The sequence below is a fragment of the Camponotus floridanus genome, unplaced genomic scaffold (genome assembly GCF_003227725.1).
Source record: "Camponotus floridanus strain SB8 unplaced genomic scaffold, Cflo_v7.5 scaffold25, whole genome shotgun sequence".
Classification (NCBI taxonomy): Eukaryota; Metazoa; Arthropoda; class Insecta; order Hymenoptera; family Formicidae; genus Camponotus; species Camponotus floridanus.
In genome coordinates, this window is record NW_020229381.1 from 719,504 (window position 1) to 737,972 (window position 18,469).

Consider the following 18,469-nt stretch of genomic DNA (forward strand, 5'->3'; position numbering starts at 1 on the left):
GGAATATTTCTCTAGGTTTCTCTTTTTCACTATTGATAAAACATTATTGGTAAACAAATACATAAATAAATACATCAATAATTTTAATTTATATAAAATAATAATTTATATAAAATAATAAAAACAGATTAATATATAATAAATTATTTCTTTTTATATTTGTTATTGTATTAATATTTCAATACTTCGTGATATTCTTCTTATCGATGTTGACATCAATTTGAATGATTTTAATATAAAAAAGGAATTAATCCTTTCTTTCTTTCTTAACAAATGCAATTATAATGAAGTTGTATTACTTTTTTCTTACTTTGTGAAGCAAAAAATTGAATAGAACAAGTTGAAGTAATGAAATAGAATGAGATAGAGAGAGAGAGAGAGAGAGAGAGAGAGAGAGAGAGAGAGAGAGAGAGAGAGAGAGAGTCTGATTCAAAATTCAATTTACCTTCAAGTTTTATCTTCTAGTTCGTCGTATAATGGAAAAAATGTATTCAACTTCTTATAAAAGTTTTAGAATATATTCGAATATTAAATAATTTAACTCGAAACTAGATATTGTATATGTGTATATGTTAAAATATAATGTTAAAACATAATGCAATCTTCAATCAAAAAATCTTTGTGAAATTAGCATGTATAAACAAAATAAACTAATGCCATAAAGTAGTTTTGCATAATACTATTCGTTCTTAAAGAATAATCCTAATCGAGACCTAATTGATATATAAGGCAAAATGTGCAATCAGCGTATTATTATATTCTTATATATATCTAATAAAGTTGAATTTTATGTATATATTTCCAATTTTCCCGATTCATTGTTGTCTTAAAATTGCCTCTGTAGATGAGACTCGTTTAACATTATCATTAATCTGGTTAAAATTTCTTGTCCGCCTAAATGTTTAAATATTTGTTCACCTCGATGTGTTTCTCTCTCACACAGATAATTGTAAAATACACATGTAATCTTTATTGTCTAAAGTCCTGTAAAATCTTTATCTATGTCTAAATTTGCAATTTCTTACGTACAGTCCAAACGTGTCTTTAAATTGTCACATTGCTCTTGTAAGATCTATAACACACAGAAAAACTTGTTCATATTTTGTCATACTATTATTTCAGATCCTTAGTTTAGATAAAATCTAGGATTAACCAATATTTGTATCTCAAAAGTTTTTTAATTCATCATACAATCTTCTTTTTTTTTTTTTTTGAAATAAATTCGGTCGCTGAATTTGGCTTGCGGGTCTCCTGTATAACTAACACTGGACAAGGGGTTGCAACGTGACGCAGCAACGGCGGTAAAGGGTGGGGAACTCGTATCGTGCACACACACACACACACCACACACATACAGGTACATACCATGTACATACGCATGAATATATATATGTATGCGCGTGTCCTATCGTATATAATACCCCTCGCCCCTATCTCTATCCCTCTTCCCCCTCCGGCGATACTCCTTCTAGTTCACCCCTCTCTCCTTCAACCTCCTCGCTCCCCCGAGAGAGAAGTATATCCCGGCAACGTTGCCGGGTGTTACATAATAGCTCGGCGGTGTTGCCAGATCTATACGTGCGATGTTGCCAGGTCAGACCGGTGTACCGTGTCGGTCTGCTTGCCTGCCTGCTCCAGCGAGGAGCCTCGCTAAGCTCGCGGCAGTTCTCTCGAAGGAAATCCGCTGTGCACAAAACTGAATTTCAACAAACTTAATTCATAACGATAAATAAATCCCGATTAATCCCTAATTTGCCCGATGGGATTTACTACGTGTCAACTTGATCATTTTTTCCATTTGTTACTAAACAAATGAACAAAAAATGCATTATAACTTGTTGATGTGAAATTAATATATGACAATTATCTCTAATCTTTTGATATCATTATATTACAGAAGTAGTCATTTTGTAATAAAAAGTTGGATTGCTCCAACTTTTTATTACAAAATGACTACTTCTGTAATATAATGATATCAAAAGATTTTTTTCATTTTTTGAATTTTTTTTCATTAATTTTCATTAATTAAATGAGGCTCCATTTAATAAGATTGATTAGAATATTTGACGTGATTATTATTTATCTCGATTATGCCATTAGTAAGTGTTAACAACAAAGATCACTTCAATTTATTTGCTCGACATAAGAAATTGTTATATTTTCCTTGCAAACGATACAATCGATATTCTTAATGTTCTAAATATATTATACGGATAAATACAAATGTTATCCAATAAATAAATATATGTACGTATACATACAAGAAATACATAATTTAAAAGACTCGTTTGTTATCAATTTAGTTCACGAGAATTATAGTATAACAGATGACGCACTTTTGTGCATGCAGATGTTACGCGACATGAATTATATCGTACATATGTAACAGCAAGGCTTTTTATCCTCGTGTTTGCGTATAAATATCAATGACCAGATAATAGAGAGAACAGTTTAAAACTGTCATTGTATTGCATATTTCAGAGAATCACAAAGGGCGATTCGATTTCGATATGTTTTGATAATACCTTTTTGAAATGACCATCATACATGTTCATTTTATGTTGGTATAAATTTATGATAAATTGTGCAAATTTGTATAATTCATTAATAAAAAGATGTGTTCATGAATCGATCATGGCAAAACCATATATTTACATATATCATTAAAAGATACTCCGAGTTTATCGCGAATCTCTTTTCATTATATTTAGTTATAAATCCAGTATTTATACATATGCTCACATTAATTAACTTTATAGATTTTATTTTTATTATATTAGGTATAAATTCGAAACTTTTCCATTATATATTTTTACTAATTGCAAGAACGGTTTTATCCTTATTTAGGGACCTATTATGGCGGTTTCCTTTGTCTCTGAGAATCTGGGCCCTGCGCAGGTCCGGATGTCTCGGACTGGTTCCGGATCTCAAATTACAGTCCCCTCGAGAAGATGAGAAAAGCCCCGCTCTACTTATTCCACGCTTGAAAAATACCATCTGAACACGAGAAGTAAGAGAAAGACCAACGATTCTGTTCTTTGTTCTTCACGTTATACATACTTCGTTTTTATATCATTGCACTTTAAAAAAAATATATAAATATATATATATATAAATATATATATATATATATATATATATATATAATATGAGAATATATATTATATACATTGCAGCAATTAATATTAATTATTAAAAAAAATAAAGTTCTATTATTTATTTCACGTAGTTTCCAACTTTTTACGTAAATTTAATAAAAAAACAAGAAAGATTTATTTGAAATTAATAATCTATAAAACAAAATTTTAAAATTTAGGAATTCAGAATAAAATATGATAGTTTTTATGATGATTTTGTGAATATTTCGATAATTATAGTTTAATGTATTGCAACTAAATAACTAAATGTAAAATAAATTATATAAATATGAAAAAATTCTCTTCACATATGTGTGTGCGTGTATGTGTGTATATACATACATACATATATATATATATATATATATATATATATATATATATAATTCTACATATCATACATTAAAAAAATCGATTTTACGAGGCTTATCAGATATCTTATCCGAGTATTTATAATCATATATAATCACGCTGAAATGATAATACGCTATAACGAATAATATTGATAATAAACATGCACTTTGGCAAATACATTTTGCAGACATTTACCAAAAAAATCCAAACATTTGATTTATATAAAATATGCTGAATAAATTAAATATATAATATGATATATTAAATATATGATAAAATACAATTTTTATAATATTCATTTCATAATACTAGAATATGTTGACATGAAAAAATAGCATATTCGTAAAGGTTCTGGGAGGTACAACATGACCCAATTATTTCGATAATCGTATGTACAGATTTTTCTCTAAAATGAAGGCTGAAACCTTCAAATCTGCAAAAAACATACACACTCATATAAGGTTCGATCGAGGCAGCATTGCCGGTTTTAATCATCTCAGGGTAACTACCGGTAACATCATCGAAAATTTTAGATAAAAATCTCCTCTTTCGATTATATAAATTTTAAATATTTTTATTGTTATATCAAAATTATATTAAATTAATTATATTAAAACAAGCTAAATACATGAAATCAAATGAAAAATGAGAAAAAAAAATTATATTTCATATATATCATATTATATTTTATATATATTATATTTGGTTTTTAATTTCTTTCAATTTTTTAATTCAAAAATTTCTAGAATTTCAAGTTGCAATTTCCGAGTCGCTTATACATCGAAAAGTATTGGAGAAAAAAAAGAGACAAATATTTTTTGTTACGAATGAATATTTTTTGAAATTTGAAAAATTAATGTATAAAATGAAAATTAACGAATAAAAAGAAGCGCGATTTTAGAAAATATTCTATAGAATATTTGAACTATATTAACATACTGTATTATACTATGATTCATAGTTTTTTTCCGGAAAGATTACGTTATCTTTTACATTATGCTGGGTTATCGTACTAATGACATGGAACAAAAATACATGCCATGGTGTCCAATTTATTAAGGCTGCCGGAAGAAGATCCTCTAAAACTGATTCATATGCTTATTTCTTGGACTAGCTTTGAAGATCTTTCTTTCTTTTTCTTTCTCTACGTGAAAAATAAACACTCAATAACGCGAACGAGGATATAAATCTAGAAAAACAAAGAAGTGCAGAGCGGAACGTCTAATGCAAGACGATAACACATTCGAGTGTAAATATCGTTTTCGTGCGATTTATAGAACCGCTCGCCTCATTCGTGTTGAAATGTTACTCGGAACGTTCTTAAAATTTAATTGAATGTCATAAAGTTCATCGAACCTGACCCGACTTTACCAGACAGTTCCATCTCCTTATTTGGAACATCAATCTTTTTCAAGGTAACTTTACGTTCGAAAACTTGAGAAGAAAGTATGAGAAAAAGATTTAAAAAACGTAACCAATTTTCGTGCGTATTTTTACTATTATCTACGTCTTTAAAATACAGATAAAAGAAATTAATTTCACTGTTATACAATAGCAATGTAATTGATGAAAAAAGATTATTCACAGAGAGAAAGGTATTCAACATTTATTTGCGTGAGAAAGCGAAATGTTAATCGAGAAAACATTGACTAAGATGCCAATGTAAGATTGATGAGTACAAAATGTTAATTTGACTATCATTAAAGCAAGAGCTATTAAAATTTTTAAATTAAACCATACTGTTCGGAGACATATGCACGAATATATATTATGCAAAGGTATTAGACAAATTTATATTAATATTTCTCGCAGAGAAATCTATCACAATAATTGATATTATGCTAGATAGCTCCCAAATAACATAGAATATTACATCTTATATCAAAAATATAAAGATTCAAAAATAAAAGTCTTTTGCATTATATTTACCAGATAGATGCTTAAAGCTTTTTCTTCTTATATATTTGTAATTATATATGATTTTTACATTTATATATATTTTCCGCATTCATGAAGAAATAGATCCAAAATTAAAATACCTTTTATTGGAAATTAAACAGGTGTAATGTAATGAATACATAAGGTTTTGTGTAATAAGATAAAATCTCTTTGAAGTGATTTTTCTTGAATTCCATGTGTACTATATACGGTTCTATAATACGCAAAGGATTCAATAATTGCCCAAGTTATTTAAGTTACACAAATCGTACTCTTTCTCTCTGCAGATTTTTTACAAAAAGAAGAGCGCAATTAAAAATCTCTCTCTCCTTGATTCATATATTCTATATTCAATATTTAATATCCAGAATGATATTCTATAACATCTTATAACAAACGAGCAATAAATAAAAATATTAATTATAATTGGTTCCGCTCATTTTGTTCATTTTATTTGTAATTTATAAAACGTTATTTTATAATTTATCGACAATGAAACATACACGCGTTTCGAAGAAAAGAAATAGATGAGCGAATTTTGTTCAAACAATTTATATATTTAAGAAACACTTTGCATGCCTTGCATCTCTTTCTTAAATTCGACGTCTTCAATCTCAACTTTTAGTGAAAGTCAGTTCTTTTGGATCTTTTGCTATTATATAGGAGATCTATAAAAATCTTTATCGCATCGACAAGTGTGCGATATTAACGAAACAACAAATAGCCGAATGTAATCTAATATTAACAATAGATACAATGTTTTATATCAATATTAATCCGCTAAGCATAATTTGTGTATTAAATTTATGTATAATATGAAACCATAGAGATGTTAAAAAAATAAGTATATAATAACATATGTATGCTTTGTAGATTTTTTTTCAATAATATCTTTTAATTTTACTTTTAATAAAATGTAAGGTATTTTTATTAACGAAAATTAACGTTTTCATTCAAATACAAGCAATAACAAATAGGCACATGAAAAGTATTTTTTTTCCTATGTATTGCTTACAATGATATATATTTTATAAATGAAACTAAAAAGATGTAATGATTTATAGAACTTGAAAATGAAAATCAAGATCATTTTCAAATATTTTTATGTCTTGTATAAATAGAATACAAAGTGAAGAAACTTGAATTATAACAGTAACACGTTATAAAGTCTTTTTAAACTTACATATATATATATATATATATATATATATATATATATATACAATGAAAAAATCATTAATGTATGAAATAGTGATGAACGCATAATGCGAAATATGTATATACAAAATTCTCCGTCGCGTTAATTCTGTCACGCCATTGTACGCCACGTCCCAAAATCGACAGCTGATCGATTAACTTTACACAATTTCTACTTGCACTTTCATTGCATACCTTACGGCAAGATTCACGAAGATATTCGCAGTGTAGACGCACTCTTTGTATGGATGATTTTTCAATTTTATATGTGTGTTCAGAGTACACATTAAAAATAAAGCTACATAGACAACTAAACAGTTATGTATGTATGTATATGCGTATAAATTATTTTGTTTAATATCGATTGTTGTATATTGTGATCGATTGTGTATATTGATATATGTTCTATTATTTGGAAATATATGATACATTGCAAAAAAATTGTCTATTTGTGATTTAGCCTATCTATAAGTTATCTATAAGTTACCTAAAAAATATCTAACAAAATTAAAGATAAATCTAAAGATAATTCATAAAATCATTTTTAAATGAAGCATTGGAGGCAACAGAAATCCATATTATAAAAAATTAAAAAACCAAATGCAATTTCCTTTCTTAAGAAAGTTTTCAAGAAAGACATGTAGAAGACATGTTTTCAAGAAAGAATTGTACATATTTTCAGAAATATCTCTTATTATAATTATTAAAAAATTATTTAAAAAAAATATATAATATTATTTAAACTGCAAACTAGTGAACCAACAGTATTTTTAATCACTTGTTCATATTGATTTTTTCGATATTATAAATGATACGAATTTTTTAAAAATGTTTGTTCTTTTTGTAAAAGTTATATATATATATGATGGGAAATAATAATTTTTTACTTTTTGTGGTTTTTGAAGCAACTATTGTACTGAGAGCTTTTGATTTAAAGCGGACCTTACGAAACATTCACCCTCAATTAACTTTTGTTTTTTCCTATAAAATGATGGGAAACAAGAAAATACAGTGATTATCTATTTATGAATTTAAAGAAATTAAAATAAGAATTTGATATTTGTTTTGTTTAATTAAAATAGTATCTTCAATGAAAAATTTTTACATTAGATATCTAAATAAATTAAATATATATTTAAAAATCCATAACTTTTATACATTTTTATATTAAAGTGATTTGATTTTATACTACAAGCATTAAAATATTTCTGTTGCCCAAGTTTATTATCAAATAATCGATTTATATATATTAAATTTTTTTGAAAAATTTTCCATTACTATAATTATTTTTCTGTGTAATTACTTTTCCTCTTCTCTATTTCATTCGAAATCAGAATCTTTCATATGTCGAATTTTTATCAAGTAATATTTGTCAAGTATTGATAATAATATCTAATAAAATAACGTAAATAATTTTTTACTTGAAAACGAATAAACAGATTAACTACGTTCTATTTATAAAGTTATACTCCAGATGTGCATACGTCATTCGTCAGATCATACTACATTTCAAAGTCCATTATTAAATATATAATTTCCATCATGTTACAAAGATTGCCATCATACAATTAATTTCACTCTAATAATAAACATTTTATCTGACCAAATAAACTATCCATTAACAGATCGAGAAGTTATAAATTTTATAAATATAAAAGAATGAATGTCTCATATATAAATTGAATATTATATATTTCATCTTTTTCTACGCGTATCTGTCAGAATAGTATTACAAATATTGGATATTCGTCTATTATGAAGTGTACATATTAAAATAGCATGAAACGATTCAATGTACATTGCAAATACGAGCTAGATATGATATTGAAATGTAATCGAAATTAGAATATTTAATAATATTACTCATATTCTCGCTATCTTTCACGGAAACGGAAACTTGCAAAAGAATGATTGATGCTTGGCACCCGCATTTATAGAATCGTGAGTTTAGTCGTTTTCCTCCTTCTTTTTTCTTCATCAATACAGATCATTTTTTTCTATTACGTCTCTCTCTTTTAATTATTTATATTATTTGATAACTTTATTTTGTTATTTAATATAATTCATACAACAAAATATTCACGGAATATGAACGGATATTCACAAAACTATTCTGTGACCCGAATATATAAAAAAAGATGAAATATATTTAATTTAGAGATATGAGGTACATCGTTTCTTTTATTTTTGAATCATAACATTTTCATTGATTATTCTTGTTCGTTAATAAATTGGATAGCTCATGATTAAACGTAAATTTTCTCTTTTTCAAGTTACTTGTCCGTTCAAAGTTCTTTGCCTCAAATATATATTATTCACTTTCCATTGGAATCATAATTTTTATCATTCTCCAAATAATGTTTTCAATTTTATTTGAATTAAAATTAGCAATCGTTTGAGATTCCTCAAGATTTTTTCATGTATTTCTATAAAATCCACCATTCTTCCTGCGACTTTCGATTTTCGAAACATTCAAGAGGTCGAGACGATATGCATTTCCGTGTTATGCTATTATGTGCATAAGTGATTGATATATTATTTATTAGCGAACGCTGCACCACGTCGCGTCGATTCACGCGAAACGTGAAGCAGTCGAGCGAGCAGCGAGTCTGCTGTCTCGTTACGTGAAACGAAACACAATGCCGGATACCGTAACAGGGTCGATGGATTAAGAAATTTGACGGTATCGCCTCGTGTCGTGCAGGTGCTCGGACATGTCTGCCGCCGGCGACTCGTCTGAGCTGGTCGCAGGTAGAGAACATCGAACCAGGTAGAGAACATTCCCAGAGAAGGAATAATGCGAGCGCGAAGAGCCTTTTTTTGTTCGCTAAAGATTCTTCTCTCGCCATTTTCTTCACAAGCACGAGGAGAGTTTCGAAACGAAATTCTATAATTTCTTGCGTAATTTTGACAATTAAGAAATATATAATCTTATTTTGCATGTGTATCTTACTAGGCAGCATCCTTAAAAAATAATAATAAAACTAATATACATTTTTAAAGTGTTTATTTAAATTTTAAAATAAAGAAAATAAGAAAATCTACTCATATATTTTATCGAAATATTAAAAAATTTAATGTCTTTTTGTGTATGAAATCCGAAAGTTTTATATATTGTGATTAAACTTAATTTAAAAAAGAAGACAAAACGTGCAAAATAAGCGAAACATATATATTTCAATTTCTTTATTTTATATATTCAATATTATATTTATATATATTTTAGAACCATCATACATATATATATACATGTATAATTTATTAATTTATTAATTTATTTCACCATCCGAATCAGTATATCTCTTTAATCAGAATCATCACTACAGAATAATTAACATGTGCGATTTCGTTGTATAAATATTTGCATAAATACTGATAAATATCAGATATATTGTGTATGTGGCAATAATTGCATATTACTCCTTCATGCTATTTAATATCAAATAATACATACAAAGTAAATTATTAATCGAGTATCATTATCAAGTTTTAATACATGCGTTTTGTCATAAATAGTTTTTTATTATGATCTTAATATAATCCTCTTTAATTTATTTTCATATACACGATATCCATTTATGACTATTTATGACTATTTTACTATATATATTTTATTATATTTTTCTTCAATTAAAAATTTCCACAGAAATATATTTTTACATATATATTATGTCAATAATAAGACGTATCTAATAGAAAAGAATCATGAGGGAGATGTGATCGAGGAAAATTTTTCCTTTTCTGTCATTTTTACATAAAACCTCTTTCTGAGACTGCGTTTGCCATACAATTAACCTCACCCCATCGACGCAATGCATCGGGGGAGCAAAGTTCTGATTATCTCGACCGTTCTTCGACCCTCGGTAGCGTTTATGTTACGTTGACATCTCGTTTGCAAGGTTAAAGAATCTTACCACACTTATGATATTATGTAAGAAAGTTTTTCATATACTCAGAAAAGCATTATTCGAATCCATGCTTTCTTCGAAAAGTTTTATCTAATCCAATTAGAGGATCCTTTTAGCAATTTTCCGAGAAGTAACAATATGTTGAATTAAATGCAAGAGCGGTAAGTTTCTTTACATACATACACGCAAAATCATTTATATGTTCAATTATATGAGATGAAAATATTATCTTTTCATTTGACTTATAGATAATAGTTACATAATCTGCGATAAGTTTTCGGGAATATATCTCGGGAAATTTTTATATTTAAGAGTCTTCTCGTGAACGACATAAGGATATTTTTCCGATATTTAGCAAATTCGAGTCGCAAGTCGAATTAAGATATTTCGGGTTCATCGAAAAAAATTCAATTGCAGGTACAAAAACGAGTGGCAAAAAATACATATTCGTGCGAGACACGCCACATACGTTATTATCCCCATACATACGTGTGCGACTGGAGGTTGCCACGAAGGTTTTCGGGATGGGTGACGTCTCGAGGGGGAAACACGAGGACTCGGCGACGGGTATTCCAGAGGGTGGAGTCGGGGTGCAGGGGCGCGGTAGGATACGAGGTGGGGCGAGATGGGGTGAAGAGCGCGGCGGGACGGGGTGAGGAAGGGGAGATGGCCGACCACGCGCGATCAATATACCAAAATACGCCGGCAACTCGCGCGCCGCACATGCATACGTGTACGCGTGCGCGCGCGCGCGCACGCGTTCACGTACATCCTCCGAACTCTGTCAATATATGCTCTCCACGTATGCAAATTGTAAATATAATCTAAGCGGGCTCGTGTATATTCGCGACTGTACGGGTATGTGTGCACGTACGAATTGTAAATGTAACATCACGCTCGCGAGCGCGCACATGTTACATATCCGAGATATCTGACGGGTACATTTTCCAACTCTAGGATCTCCGTAAAGAAACTTGAGACAAGGCCTCGTTATGGATAATGCAAATTCGAAATCGATACAGCACGATTCTATGTAATACTCGTCTACGAAAAAGGATTGTATATAAATAAAAAATTGTATACTTTTATCGCGATAGAAAATAAAGTAAAAAATTGGCATAAAATAATAAATGGCAATACGAGTTCAGTGTTATTAGTACATCGAAAATTTGGATATTTTTGTTGTTACTCTATTTTCTTATTATTTTATGATAAAGTGAGAAAAGATACTGACAAAAAATCAACTACACATTTCAATTGTAAACTGTGTCAATTGTGAATTTTATCTCGCGGACAAAATATCGAAGTGTATGTGTGTCATTAAAATGTATTACTCATCAAAATGTATGTTCGTCAAAAAGTCTTTATCACAATAGAATATTCCATAATAATTCATCTATAGAATCTATACAATTGTTCCCGGAAGTCGATTTAAATTCTGACGTGCACCGCGTCTGTACAATTTTAACAAAGCGCGAGAACTTTGTGCAAAGAGTCAATAGTTCGACCGCGTCAATAGTCCTATCGTCTCGCAGTCTTGGCCTAAACGTTCTTCCAGCGATCTTAAATATAAACATCGAGCGATCTTAAATATAAACATCGAGCGACACGCTGCTGTGAGTAGCCATTTGCAAATATGCACGCGTAATAGAAACAAACGGTCGGTTTCATTCATGAAGTTTCAGTCGAAGCCGCGTACGACCAACGATGGCGAGCGACCGGAGGAGGTTCGAGGTCAGCATTTCCCCTTCCCCCCATGACGATAATTTTAAAGGAAGATAAGGAGATATCGTCTTTCGTCTATATGTATATTAAGCCGATATTAGCTGAGGTCAGCAGCACGATAGACGCTTTAGTCATTTCAAGGAGATGAACAAAGTCATGTATGAGACATGGATTATGAGATTGTATGGAAAATACTAGGCTGCAGAAATCTATCAATTGAAACTGTCGATCAATCAAGGTGATGGTAAAGCATTTTCCGGTAGATTGAAGCTATCATTCTCGAGGGTGTTCCCTCGCGATCTCTCAAATTTCGTCTCGTTAGAGTCTACGTTTAGAGTCTAAAATTCGTGACGATGCTACGCCATTGTACGAGCGAAGAGCATTCGCCAGCTGGCACACGAAGTGTGTAGCGCCGCTGGCGATGCGAACGTTTACCACCGCGTGTTTCGAGGGGAGAAATTTATAGCCGGGACGATCGCGGGGCTAGTGTCCGTACTGAAAACATAAAGGAGAATTCGCGGGCAACTCGCGAACCTCTACCAATTTCTCCGACGATCATTGTCATCCTACACACACGGAGGGTCAAGGGAAAATGTACATTTTATAAGCTCGCTTTCTCGTTTCACGTATGCTCACGTGGTCCACGTAGATGTACAGACGAGAGCAACAACAGAAATAATAAATGAAGATAGATAATAAACGAGATTTTTTACGTGGAACCAGAAAAAAAAATACTTGACTCGACAAATATTTGCATGAACGTTTTAAGCGTAAATACCGTATAAAGTAGAACATTATGTTGAAATCTGACGACACGTGAAGAATACGCTGAGTCGTTAGATTGCCAATTATAGAATTTGTCCGAGTATATGAATTTTACATTTAAAAAAATTTAAATATAAAATAAGACGGTTATATATATGTATAAATGTGTATATGTGTGTATAGATTCATCCTGTGTGCGTACTGTTTATTAAAAACAATATTCTATATTAAATACACACACACACACTATATACGATATAATTGTAATATAATATAATTAAAAAGTAGTTTAGTATATTCGTATTTTGTTAATCTTGTATCCCTAAATTGAGAGTCCCTGGACTTCGTCACCGTTACTTCTTTCTTATTCCGATACGAATTTAAGTAATTTCTTTTTATCTTCGCGTGTATAAATTATCTAATTATTTTCGAATCTGGGACAAATTTAAAGTCTCTGAATTTATCCGAAAAATATTTTATAGAAGACCTAACGTTATTATTATATGTAGAATATAATTAAACGTCAATAAGGAATAAATTAAAATTATATAAAAATAGAACATATATATATATATATATATATACACTTTTCTTCTATTTTTATACAGAATAACATCACAGTGTATTTTGGTAAAACAGATAAATATAAAACTGTCTTATGGCGTTACTACATGTTTCTTTTTATATCAACGCTAAGCATTAAATTAACATACGCATATATAGTTTAAAACATTAATAAAAATTACTGTCTGTATCTTTACAAATTGGCAAGCAGCCACTGTGTAAATTTGTTTCATCTGCAAGATGCATTAAAAAGGCAATTCAAGAAAACTCCAAAAATGTGCGAGTCTTTCACAATCTTCGGTTAATAAATTTATAGAGACGTTGATGAAGCACATGTAGAAGCTATTACAAAAACTAAACTTTTGAATTGGCGTATGCACATTTTACATTCTATATCCCCGATTTGAGCGTCACTGGAGGACAATGATTCCGCTACAAGCGCGAGAGCCAAGTAATGTCATCGATCTTGCAGACCATACATCTAAACTTTTTAGTTTACAAAGCATATATTTAATTCGCGCGCTCGTCCTATCTGCTTCGCTTTGTCATTTAATTTCCACAATTATCGTTAAAGCGCAAATTCGCTCTCCCTTCCAAATTACGCGATACGCGAGAGAGATTAATTTTGCGTTTAGCATAATCGGACGTGGATAGATGTAAAAGTCGTCGGTCAATTACGCGAATCGCTCTGCTCTCTCTCTCAAAAGCCGCAATCCGCGGAAGAGAGGATCGACGAAGGAAAGACGCGGAGCCGACGTTTGAGCGTCACTGTCGAACAATAACTTGGTGCTGCTGCGAGCTCTCAAAATGGCTGTCCTCAGCTATTATTACTTCGGAGAAAAAACAAATGACGACGCGCTCACGCTACGCGAGGAGGAGAGAGAGGAGAGGAGAGGAGAGGAGAGACAGAGAGAGCCAAGGCCCTCGTATAACGTATCTTGGTGCGCACGCGATTGTATGGGTACGCGATATATACGTGTGTACGTATACGCAGCCGACGTTTCTCTCTTTCTCTCTCTCTCTCTCTCTTCCTTCTCGTATCCTCGCTCGCTACGGACCGTACCGAAAACATCGGAACACCTTACGTGTTTCCTGAAACTCGCTTTATCGAAGCGATAACGTCGGTTTGCGAAAACAAAAACAAGCCAGTAAATAATGCGACGATCGTGCAACTTTTCCCTCTTTTTCTCCGTATATATATATATATATATATATATATATATATATATATATATATAATAATGTGTGTTTATAACGTCACGTTTATATACCCATGTACCTATAAATATCTGTAAACGCGCGCGATAAAGACTCGAAAAGATATCGATTTTGCGAGACAACATTCCCAAAATTCTAGACGAAACTATGAGAAAGCGTCGAAGAATGAAAAGGAAAAGGAATCTATAGATTTGTCCTTTTTCCGACTTTTAAAGTGTTTCGTTTTTTTTAAGATTTATTTCCTTCAGGAAAAATAAATGGATGGGTCTACGAATGACAAATGAAACATTGCAAGGTCGTCCCTTTTACTCGTATTTAGGATATCTCTTTTCTCCAAAAAAAAAGTGATTTTTCTTGAACCTTTCCACACGCTGAAATATACACCTGACTTTATATTTATTATAATCGTGAGACATACATTTTCTTTTCTATTCATTAAATATTTCAAAAATTTACTTTCTAAACTTTCGAGACAAAATAGAATATATTCTATTCAATTCTAGAGAAATCGATCGATATCTTTTGTATAGGAAAAATTTATAATAATAATGAATTATCGACATTAATCATATTTTAAACGTTCCAGAAAATTTTGACACGTCATATGGATCGTATGTTAGAAATGTTAATTCATAGTATTTATCGTATTAAAAATTTGTTTTGGAAATTGAAATAAAATATAAATATAAATATAAGGAATGGGATTAATTTCATAATTAAATTTATGACACAAGTATAATAAATATAATGATTTTTTTAAGAATGTCTCACGTAAAGGGATCGGATGCACGCAATATTATTTCGTTATCTATATTATATATTATAGTTTTTATCAAAATATACAGATTCTGGGAACGCGAAAGGAGAAATCTATTTTTAAATTATAATTGCGTTAATTGCTTTTTATATTAGTAAATATATATAACATACTATATATCACAGGTTTTATCAAAGTATACAGATTCCGGGAACGTGAAAGGAGAAATCTATTTTTAAATTATAATTGCTCGAATTAATTGCCTTTTATGTAAAAATCTTCAAATCTTTGCAATGTTTTTAAATAGAACCGGCAAGACTGTGGCAAAGATCGTATATAAACGCGATCGAAATCGGATCCGGGAAACACGGAGCGCGGTTGACGAGCGATAGACTTAAAGCTGGAACGCACACGTCGCGTGGATCGAACGAAAGGTAAGGTTTAAGCGACTCTGCAAATACTACACAATGCCCGGATATTACAAGAAACAGTTTCTTTGGTCGTAAAAAAAAAACTTACCGTTTGAAATGCTCCCTGATGCGATCCTCTCGGATGTTTTCCGGCAGATTTCCAACCCACAGGTAACGTGTCTCTCTAACCATTTTGCTCCGAACTCTTCATTTGGGATCGGATGTTGTGGTATCGTTTGGAGGCACTGTACAACGACACACAACCTCGACCGGAACAATAATTCACCGTACACTTCACCGACACACAAGACGCGCTATTTTTCGGTCGATTAAAGCAGGCTGGCTCTCTCTCTCTCCCCTTCTCCTCAGCCTCTCTTCACGTTCGAATCTAGCCTCCTCGGCTCCTGTCTTCGCTCGATCTCCACCGACGGAGATGCGCGTCCCGCACTCGCAACGCGATCACTCGCGGCCGCGAAACGAGAAGGAAAAGAAAGACGAACGATTTTTGACGAGCACTAGTCACTAGCCGGCAAAGAGACGAGGCCGGCAGGGGCAGGCGTCGAGGACGCGACACGTCGAGGGAGCGATCGCACGTGCGTGCGTGGACACGGCAACGACGGCGATCACCGAGACGACGGCGACGACGGCGACGTGGCCCTCGAGATGAAAACTCTGCGCCGCGACGCGCTCCGACGCCGACGTAGAAAAGGCGGAGGAAGAGGAGCCTCGATAGCAGACACCGCTGACGATTACGACTGCGAGGATCGGTATCGTCGCCGAAGAACACCACATCGTATATCACTGAATCCGCGTGAGACGGGGATTATTGTCGCGGCCGCCGCCTCCCTTTCAATCACACGTCACACCACGAGGAGAGGAGCACCCCCCGGCCATTCGACGCGCGCGGGACCAACTCATCCCGGCGTGGCATAATAAATTCCCGTCGACGTTGTCAACACGCGCGCTTCGCTCGAGCCTCGCGCGTGGAGCGGCACGACACGGCACGGCACGACACGGCACGGCACAGCACGGCAGACACGGCACGATCACACGACACGACGATATGGCACAGTGCAAACACCCGCGCGCGACAATTCTCTCTCCGCGAGAGCCTCGATCGCTCGCGCCAACGAGCGTGTGTGTTGCCCACTGTTGATAACGCGAATCAATTCGAACACGTTTCTTCTTTCTCTCTCTCTCTCTCTTTCTCTTTTTTTTTTTACCGCTTTACTCGCGTGACCTTCCGCGCACGAAACGACGACACTCTTTTAGCGTACACATATACACGCCTCTCTCTATACGTGCATGTATCTAGACGATACACGCACGTACACACGTGTAGGCGACACGCATCGAGAGCATATATACATAGCCTGTGCTTCTCGGAATACGTATTCACACTTGATTACTTTCTCCTTTTTTTTTTCACAACACTAGCCCTCTCGAGTCACACATATATTTCTAGACATACCGATATTCCGATACGTAAATTTCACCACTTGTGTCGCGCCTCGTCTCCGACCGACGACAAGAGATCGGGCGGATCGTTAGGTAGACGCGAGAGCGAGACGCGCGCGAACGCAACGAGAAGTTAGCCGCGAGTCTCGACGGCGTAAAACTCCCGTTGTCGCACGAACGTATGCGCGCGAATATGCGCGGCGATACCGAGACCGCGACGTCCGCTCGGGCACATTGATAATACTCGCGCGAAATGACGACTCGCGATATAGAGGCGCGCGTTCTAAAACACACTCGCTAGTTACATACGGGCCATGTAACGCAGACGGAGCTGGGTTTTGGCTCCTTCTCACTGCACTACACTACTCAGAGTGACGTCACCGTGGCGGGAGAGTAGCGAGGCTCGCTGGCTAGCATCACTGTCCTGCCGCCTGGTGGGGGAACCGAGTAGGGGAGCGGAACGAGTCTACATAGAGCGGCTCGTAATCGCGATCGTCGCCCGCCAGGCCGAGCGCCGGGTGGGGGTAGAGGCGAGGGAAGGGAGAAACATGGCGGGCGCGCGCGCGCGGGCCGCGGAGTGGGGGGGAGTCTCTTTCGAATCGAAGCAAGGACAGGGGTGGAAAGGACTCGAGACTCCGTCGGAGAGAAGGGATAACGGGTCGAACGAGCTAACCCGAACCCCCGAGCCGCGCCTGTCCCTTTCGTCCCCTATCCCCTGCTCTCGCTCGATCATCGTATTCCTTCTCTCTCCGTCTCTCTCGCGTTTGCCCTTCCTCCTTTCTTTTCCTCGCCGCTCCTACTCCACAGCTAAGTTACCCGTCCTCTTCCTCTTGTACTTCCACTACCACCGTCGAGTCGAATCCAATCCGCCATCTTTGTTGAGCGCTTTCCGCACCTTTCTCCCTCTCTCTCTCTCTCTCTCTTTTTCTCTTCCCTTCCCTTTCCTCTCCCCCTCGCTTCCCTATCCTTCGTCCCGTCCCGCTCGCTCTCTCTTTCTTGCTTCAGGGCCGGTTTAGGGGCAGCCAATTACCCGGGGCA

The 18,469-nt window shown here is 33.9% G+C and overlaps 1 protein-coding gene across 4 annotated transcripts in view; it reads right to left on the bottom strand.

The window, feature by feature from the left end:
- Positions 1 to 17,824, bottom strand: part of LOC105249800 (protein split ends) — a 73,722-nt gene extending 55,898 nt beyond the window's left edge. For all 4 annotated transcript variants that reach the window (XM_011255541.3, XM_011255544.3, XM_011255543.3 and 1 more), the window contains exon 1: positions 16,083 to 17,824. In XM_011255541.3, coding sequence (XP_011253843.2) covers positions 16,083 to 16,165 — 83 coding nt within the window. In that variant the 5' untranslated portion in view covers positions 16,166 to 17,824. The remainder of the gene's footprint in view (positions 1 to 16,082) is intronic.
- Between the last annotated feature and the right edge of the window lie 645 nt (positions 17,825 to 18,469).